The sequence below is a fragment of the Chlorella variabilis genome (genome assembly GCF_000147415.1).
Source record: "Chlorella variabilis unplaced genomic scaffold CHLNCscaffold_30, whole genome shotgun sequence".
In the NCBI taxonomy this organism is placed as follows: Eukaryota; Viridiplantae; Chlorophyta; class Trebouxiophyceae; order Chlorellales; family Chlorellaceae; genus Chlorella; species Chlorella variabilis.
In genome coordinates this window covers 226,225-233,734 of record NW_005435058.1, presented here as the reverse complement: position 1 = coordinate 233,734, position 7,510 = coordinate 226,225, and the positions used below count along the sequence as shown (strand labels likewise).

Genomic DNA, 7,510 nt, shown 5'->3' with positions numbered 1-7,510 from the left:
GCGCAGCGAGCAGTCGGCCAGGGCGGCCGCCAGCTGGGGCATGGCTGAGGCAGGGTGCCAACGCAGGTCAAACACGCCGGGCAAGTCGAGAGCGCCGGCCGGCGGCAGCGGCTGCAGGGCGCCGCCGGCGAGGCGGAACACGTGCAGGCCGCCGCGCCGCTGCCCGCTGGCCTCGTCCAGCTGGTAGGTGCCCGCGGCGAGCACCCGCAGCGCAGCGGGGTGCGGGCACCACTCGGCCACATCCGCCGGCAGCGGGAGCTCGCGCCGCTCCAGGCAGCGCGTTGCGGGCATGGCTGAGGGGCCTGCGGAGGGTGGCTATTGGTGAAATGGCGCTGCCGAACGATGGGCGCAGCCAGATGTCGTCTCCTGCATGGCCGATCCGCCTGGCCATCCCACCACTCAGCCGCACCCGAGGGCATTCAAGGGGGTGATGCAGTGGTATGTTCAACGCATTGGCACAAGGCTGATGTTATGTTGTGATGCGAGCTGAGTGCAAAAAAAAGGTGAATCGAGCGGGTGGCGGGCACATGCCTGCATGAGCGGTGGTGCGGCCTGGCCCTATGGAGCACCGTGTGCATGGAGCCACTTTGCTGTGCTGCCACGCAAATTACCACAAGATGCACGTGCCCCGCCGCGTGCCCAGCGTCGTCGAGCTGCAGTGCTGCCTCAGCCGCTGCCGCCGCCGCCACCCAGCCAGCAGATGGGGAGCTGCACCGCCAGCACCCTAACCGGGCTGCACCTGCCCAGCAGGCGCCTGGCTGCGACCCTGCTGCTGAGCACTGGCGCGCGGCGGCAGCTTGGTTGCATGGGTGCCCATCATGGGCAGGATGCTGTTTCGCATGGGATCAGTGTGGCAACGCCGCATGCAGCAGTGCGGTACATCGGTAAATGTGGAAATACGAGGAACAGCCGGCTGCAGCGCAGGGTACAAGCGGCCCGCTGTCGATGAACGGCAGCACCGGCCCGGATTCATTCAAGCGAGGCGCGGCGGCGCAGGAAGGCGGGCGCGGTCAGAGAGTGTGGAGGGAGAAGGCAAAAAACGACGCATGGCTGCGTGAGGCATGCACATGAGATCGACTAATGAAAAGGGGGGGGGGACAACAAGTGGTGTAAGTGCTAGTGCTGCAACGGGACGGCGAGTGGAAAGCAGGGAGGAGGCGGGAGCGGCGGGGAGGGAGCCAGAGGGAAAAGGGCAGCACGAGCATCCGATCATTGAGGTTCTGGGGGAAATCGGGCGGGCAGGGTTCAGGCCAGCGGTGTGGGGCCGGCACGGCGCAAGCCCAGCTGATAAAAATAAAAAGCTGCCAATAACGATGTTCACGAAGGGGTGCATGCCTGTGGGTGGCCAGCCTGGCTGGGTGGCCGCCTCAGGTCGCAGGCAGCTTACGAGCCAGGATACACTTGGAGGCTCAGCCCTCTCTCGAGCTGCCTTGCGTCGGGCACGGCTGCTGGGGCCCAGGCGCTCTCGGCAGGGTTCCTGAATCGGCCCCGCCTCACACCGCAGACAGGCTGGTCTCCAGGTCGTCGGTTGCCGCCTTCACCTGCTGCCAATCGGGCAGGAGCAGGAGCAGGGGGAGGGGAGGAAGGGTGACGGACTGGGTCGGTGCCCTGCCTCCCAAAGGCCAGCGCGCGAGCGCAGGCGGGTCGGCGCGAGATGGGCACGCGCAGGCCCGGCCTTGCCACGCCGGGTGCGCTGCCTCCTCCCCCAGGCAGTGGCTGCGCCTCTGCTTGCCACCCGCTGCAGCGCACACCGCCAACCAGCCCCAGCCCCAGCCCCAGCCGCAGGCCCACCTGGCTCAGCGTGGCTGCCGCGCCCAGCGTGACGCCCTTGCGCCGCAGCTGGCTCTGGGTGGCGCTGACCTGGCGCACCTGCTGCTGCCACGTGTGGTGCCAGTCCGCGCGCAGCTCGACCGCCTGCGAGGCGGGTGCACCGTATGGCTTCGTCTAGGTGGTGGTGTGGTGCCACAGTGTGTGTTGGGGTGGAGCATGGCGCCAGGCTGAAACACATATAAGAAAACAGCGGCCAAGATGTGCTGTGCCAGGCGGCGGCAACACCCACCTGCGGCTGCGCGGCGGTCTCGGAGTAGCGGGCGTGCAGGTCGCACAGCCGGTCCTGCAGCGTGGCTGCGTGCTCCTTGAGGTCCTGGGCCGAGGTGGTGGGGCCGCTGCTGCGCAGGCGCAGGCACGTGGTGGGCCGCAGCATGGGCGGCGTGTTGGCGGCGGCGGGGCAGAGGCAGCACTGTGACGGCGCTCGGGGTGGTATGCAGCCGCATGTGAGCTGTTGGAGCGGTGATGCTGGGCCCCAATTGCGCGGGAAGGCCTGTGCAAGGCAGCCGCCGCCCAGCAGCACGTGCGGCGCTCTCGCCAGCCCGTCTCGCTGCCCCACCCGCATGCATGCTGCCCCAATTATAACCCGGAAGCCTGCCAGTGGGGCGCCGGGCGCTGCAAGGCGCGGCTCAGGTGTCGAGCGGGAGTAGGGCTTCGTGGATCGGCTCACCTCGTGGCCGCCTCCTGGCTCCCAAACATGGTGGTGAAGGGCTGCTGGTGCAGCGTTCTGAGGACGCGCAGCAGGCTGGGGGCCGCGGCCGCTATGAGGGGTGAGGCTTGCACGAGTGAGGAGGCTCCGCGGGCCAACATGGAGGTAAAGGCTGGCGCTGGGGGGACCACAAACGGGGGGAATGCATGCGCCGGCCGCCACCGTGCTTTATTGGAGAGCGCAGCATGCGGGCGTGCCCCGCTCAGCAGCGCATGGCCGCAGGCGCAGGCGCAATTCAGCAGCCAAGAGCTTCATAGTGTGGGAGCTTGAATTGTGCAGCTGTGGAAATAGTTGCAGGGTATATACCAAATCAAGAAGCCCCATCAGGTGGGGTGCGCACCCTTTCCCTTCTGCCCTCCGCCGCAGTGCGCCGCTCGCTGCCGCCGGCCGCCCTCTGTGCCCTCACGGCCGCCCTCTCCCTCTCCGCCGCCCTCTCCGCCACCCTCTCCGCCGCCAGCGCCTTGCACACCCGCTTGTGCCCAGCCCTCCAGTCGGCATGGGAACACTCAGTGCCGCAGTACCAGGCCACGCGGCACCCGGAGCAGCGCCGGCTGCCGCCGCCCTGCCCCGCCTCGGCGCCGCCCTCGCCGCCCAGGCTGGCGCACGCCAGGTAGGCGCAGCCGCGGGCGGCCGCCGCCAGGGGCGAGGCCTGCCAGCCCTGCCGCGTCAGCGCCGCCAGCTCAGCGGCGGCCGGCAGCAGGCGGCGGCTGAGCCCCGCCATCTCTTCTGTCGTGGTCCCGCCAGTGGCAGCAAAGCTGGGCTGCCCGGCGGGGCGCGGCGCCTCCTGCTTCAGCGCGTCGAAGCCGGCCTGTGCCGCCCGCAGCCGCGCCGCCAAGTCGGCCGCCGCCGCCGCCGCCGCCGCCGCCGCCGATGAGCTGGAGCCGGGGCCAGGCCCGCCGCCGCCGCCGGCCTCGAGGGCGTCGCACACCTCGCCCGCCGCCCGCTGCAGCGCCTGCACCACGCAGGCGTAGGCTTCCAGGCAGGAGGCCGACTGCACAAACCGACAGCAGGCATGCATGCATGCATGGGTGGGGAAGAAAGGTGAGGCGGGAGGTCATAGAGGGACCCTCCTCCTTGACCAAGACGCCAGCAACACCTTTGGGAGTATCGGCCCCGCTAGCGGCGGCGGCGCGCGGCGGGACGGCGCGGCGCGCGCAGCGGCGGCCCGGCAGCCGTGCCAGGCGCTGACGGCCCGGCCCGGCGTGCGGGCTCCAGCCGCCAGGCCGCACAGGCCAGCCGCTTCCCTCCACGCCCTCGCGAGCGCAGAGCCAGGCAGGGCCGCGCCAGCAGGCAGGCCGGCGGCGGCACGCACGCAGGCCGGCAGCCAGCACACGCAGGCGGCGGCGGCTTGTCGCAAGAAGCATCAACCGCAGCCGCGCCGCACCAGGTCGTACTGGGCGTCAAAGGGGCAGGCGGCGGCGAGCAGGGCGCTGTCTAGAGCCAGCTCCAGCACCCCCGCCTGCACCAGGGAGACCGCCAGGCGCGGCTGTGCGTCCGCCAGGCTGGCCAGGGTGGTCAGCATGTGCCCCCGCCGCTGCGCGGCGGCCGCGTCAGGCCAGCGCCGGCCCTGCGGCGTGGCGCGGCGGCGGCGCGGACCCGGTCAGCAGGCACGCGGGTCGGCAGCGGCACGACACCCCGCCCAGCTCAGCAGTAGAACAGCATTCACCAGCCGCAGCGCGGCATGCACAGCACAGCAAAGCACAGCACAGCACAGCGCAGCAGCAGGGCTGCCTCGCATGCGGCGCGCACCGCCGCCGCGCAGGGGGCGTGCACAAACTCACCGGCGGCCGCTCCGCCGCCACCGCCGCCAGCAGCTTCCGCAGCAGCGCGTCGTCTGCGCCGTGCCAGCAGTCGTGAGGCACCACCACCAGCAGCGCCGCCATGTACCCCGCCGCGCTCCGCGGCGCCTCTGCGGCCCTCATCGCGGAGCCGGCGCCGCGCAGCAGGCCGATCACGGCGCCAAGCCCCGCGCCGAGCCCCCGCACGACGCCCCCTCCAGACCTCTCCCCCACGAGGGTGCCCCGCTGCTGGGCGCGGTCGCCCAGCGCGTGCAGCAGGGCCCCGCTCGCCCCCAGGTGCGCCGCGAAGATGGAGCGCTGGGCGAGGGTGCTGCGGCGGCGGGGCGGGCGAGGCGGGGGGTGGTTCGGTGCGCGCGGGGTGAGGCGGGGGGGTGGCGGGCGCGGGCGGCCCGGCCGGGATGCGGCCGGCGGCCCGGCAGCCGCAGGGCGGGCGCGCGCTGCCTGCGGCAGGCACGGCCGCGCCGCATCCGCGGCGACCGCACCAGCCAGGAGGGCAGCTCATGCCAGCACAACAGGGGCGCAGGCGGAGCCAGGGAAGGGCGAAGAAAAAGCCAGGGAAGGGACGGTGCCTCATGGCGGCACCCACCCACCTCTCCCGCTCCTCCCAAACGCTCGCCTCGCCGTCCGCCGCGTCGCACGCGGCCCACCCCGCCGCCGCGGCCAGCCCCTGCATGGCCGCCGCCAGTCGGCACCAGCCGCCGTCTGGCAGCAGCCGCGCCACCAGCGCGTCGCCGTGGGTCCACACCAGCAGCCAGTGCACCAGGCGGCAGGTGCGGGCGTGCGCGGCGGCCAGCGCAGGCGCCTGCGCGGTCTGCTGCCAGCGCCGCTCCGTCACCTCTGCCAGCTTGGCAAAGTCGCCGGCCGCCTCGCAGCCGCAGCACCACACCTGCGCCCCGGGCGGCGTGCCGGCCGGCCGGCGGGGGAAGTGTGAGCAAGAAGGTGGGATTACGGGAGGAGAACACGGTAGGGCAGGTACAGGGCAGGTACGGTACAGGGCATATCCCAGTACCGACTACTGCACAGGTATGCATGCACACACAATGCGGACAGATGGGGCAGCCAGCCTGGGCGCGAGCCCGGCGGCGGCCGCACCGCCGCCTCCGCCTCCGCCAGCGCCGCCAGCGCCGCCGCGCCTCCGCACCCCGCGGCTGGCCCATCGGCGTGGCACCCCACCGCCACCAGAGCGGGCATGAGGGTGTCCCGCTCTTGCAGCATGGCACACAGCCCGGACACCCGCTCCAGCAAGAAGGGCGGGCTGCCCAGCTCGGGGGAGGTGCCCGGCGGCAGCCGCACGCCGCGCCCGCCGCCGCCGCCGTCCGCCGCATCCAGCGCCGCGGCGGCCGCCGCCGCCAGGGCGGGCAGCAGGCGGGTGAGCGCCAGTCGGCAGGCGGCCAGGCGGAAGGCCGGGCTGAGGGCGGGGGTGGCCCCGGGGTGGTGCAGGGGCGGCAGCATCACCAGCTCCAGCAGCGGAAGGTAGCTCATGGCCCACTTGAGGGCAGTGCCCTCTGGGGGCGGGGCGCCTGCAGGGGACGAGCTTGAGGCAGGGGGCGCCTGATGCGGGCACGGGCGGCTTGTGGGTGCTGGCAGGCGCGCCCCTTTTCTTACATTTGCACCGCCTGTTGTGCCCGCCCGCCCGGCGCCGGCCTTGCGGGGACGGCGGCAAGCTCTGGGCGGAGGGCATGCATGCGCTTCCAAAGCGCTCGCCACGCACCGCCGCACCCACCCAACCTACGGAATGCACATCTGTGTGTGATGCTGCGCCCAGCACCCAGCACCCAGCACCAGCACCCACCTCACCGACTGCGAGATTCTGCGGCCAGCACCCAGCACCCACCTGCAGCACCCACCTGCAGCACCCACCTGGCAGCACCCACCAGGCAGCACCCACCAGGCAGCACCCACCAGGCAGCACCCACCTGGCAGCAGCAGCGCGTCGGTGACGGCGAGGAGCCAGGCCAGGAGGCCGCGCGGCGGCGCCACCCCCGCTGCAAACGTCGGCGTCTCCTCGGGAGGCTGCAGCCCGCAGGCCATGCCGTGCAGCGCGGCCAGCTGGATCCCCGCCGCGGCGCGCAGGCCGTCTGCCAGCTCGCCAGCGCGCGCCGCCGGCGCCGGGCCGCGCGCGGCGGCGGCCAGCCCCGCCAGCAGCGCCGCCCGCCCCGCGCCCAGCACCAGGCGCAGCCCGCCCTGGGCCACGCTGTAGGCGACGTGGCGGGGCAGCGCCAGCGCGCGGCCCAGCATGGCGCAGCCGTGGACGGCGTAGCAGGCAGCACCCAGCTGGGTCTCGTGCTCGGGCCCCATGCCACCGCCCAGGCCCATCAGCGCAGCGTTGAGCTGGGCAAGGGCCTCCGACAGCTCAACCAACTTGCTGCAGCGCAACGAGGGGAGCGCAGCCGCCACTGTCATTAGGCGGCTCAGCGCTGGCGTGCTGCTGCGCGGCGGGGGCGGGGGCGCAGGCGCCCCGCGCACCCGGCAAGCTCGCCGGCGCCGGACAGGGAGCCGCCCGTGGCGCGGACCTGGATGCAGGCGTCATAGAACGCGAGCGCCCGCAGCTGCACGTCCGCCGCCGCAGCGTGGTCGGCAGCTGGGGTGGCGAAAGCCGCGCACAGGCCCTCGAGGTGGTGCGACAACGCCGGTCTCCATGCTGATCGGCCTTCCAGGGTTTGCGCCGTGGAGGGCACCCAGCTCATCCGTTTCGGGATCCGCCAGCCTGGTGCCAGCTGGCGGGACGGCAGCGCAAGGATGACATGCATGCACAGCAGGGGTGGTGGGGATGTGCTACCGCCACCATGCTGTACAGAGTACAGGATGGTCTTACATATCGCAAAGGTGTTTGAATGACAAATGCTTTATTTATAGATTTAGAGATTCTTATAAGAATTACGAATAAGCCCAGGCGGCGCCGCCTCCCATGGCCCGCCCTGCCGCCGCCTACAGCTGGAAAACGGTGCCGAGGTCTACCCCCGCGGCAAGGCCCTCAAGAGCGCTGCTGACATAGGCGAGTTGCCCCGGCCCTGCTGTTGCGGGTGCTGCCGCCATGTTGTTGCTGCTGCCCCGACGCAGCCCATGTTGCTTGTTGCTTGTGTGGGCTTAAAGTCTGGTAAAGCAAGAACTAGCTTGCAACATAGACTCCCCGCCGAAACGGGACGGGAACCGGGCGAAAGCAGAGAAAGCAATA

At 71.9% G+C, this 7,510-nt stretch overlaps 3 protein-coding genes across 3 annotated transcripts in view; all 3 read right to left on the bottom strand.

Annotated features, from left to right (window-relative positions):
• The window catches only part of CHLNCDRAFT_141008 (hypothetical protein), a gene marked incomplete at both ends in the record, with an annotated part of 2,145 nt that extends 1,854 nt beyond the window's left edge, over nt 1–291 (bottom strand). The window contains one exon of the mRNA XM_005843430.1: nt 76–291. Coding sequence (XP_005843492.1) covers nt 76–291 — 216 coding nt within the window. The remainder of the gene's footprint in view (nt 1–75) is intronic.
• A 1,202-nt stretch (nt 292–1,493) lies between these two features.
• On the bottom strand, nt 1,494–2,637 carry CHLNCDRAFT_141007 (expressed protein; the record flags this gene model as incomplete). The annotated part of the gene is made up of 4 exons (XM_005843429.1): nt 1,494–1,541; nt 1,759–1,914; nt 2,060–2,168; nt 2,498–2,637. The coding sequence occupies 4 exons, from the start codon at nt 2,635–2,637 to the stop codon at nt 1,494–1,496; spliced, it is 453 nt and encodes a 150-aa protein (XP_005843491.1).
• Nucleotides 2,638–2,846: 209 nt separating this feature from the next.
• Nucleotides 2,847–7,123, bottom strand: CHLNCDRAFT_141006 (hypothetical protein; the record flags this gene model as incomplete). The annotated part of the gene is made up of 8 exons (XM_005843428.1): nt 2,847–3,527; nt 3,921–4,103; nt 4,318–4,645; nt 4,926–5,221; nt 5,428–5,855; nt 6,252–6,700; nt 6,802–6,944; nt 7,115–7,123. The coding sequence occupies 8 exons, from the start codon at nt 7,121–7,123 to the stop codon at nt 2,847–2,849; spliced, it is 2,517 nt and encodes an 838-aa protein (XP_005843490.1).
• Between the last annotated feature and the right edge of the window lie 387 nt (nt 7,124–7,510).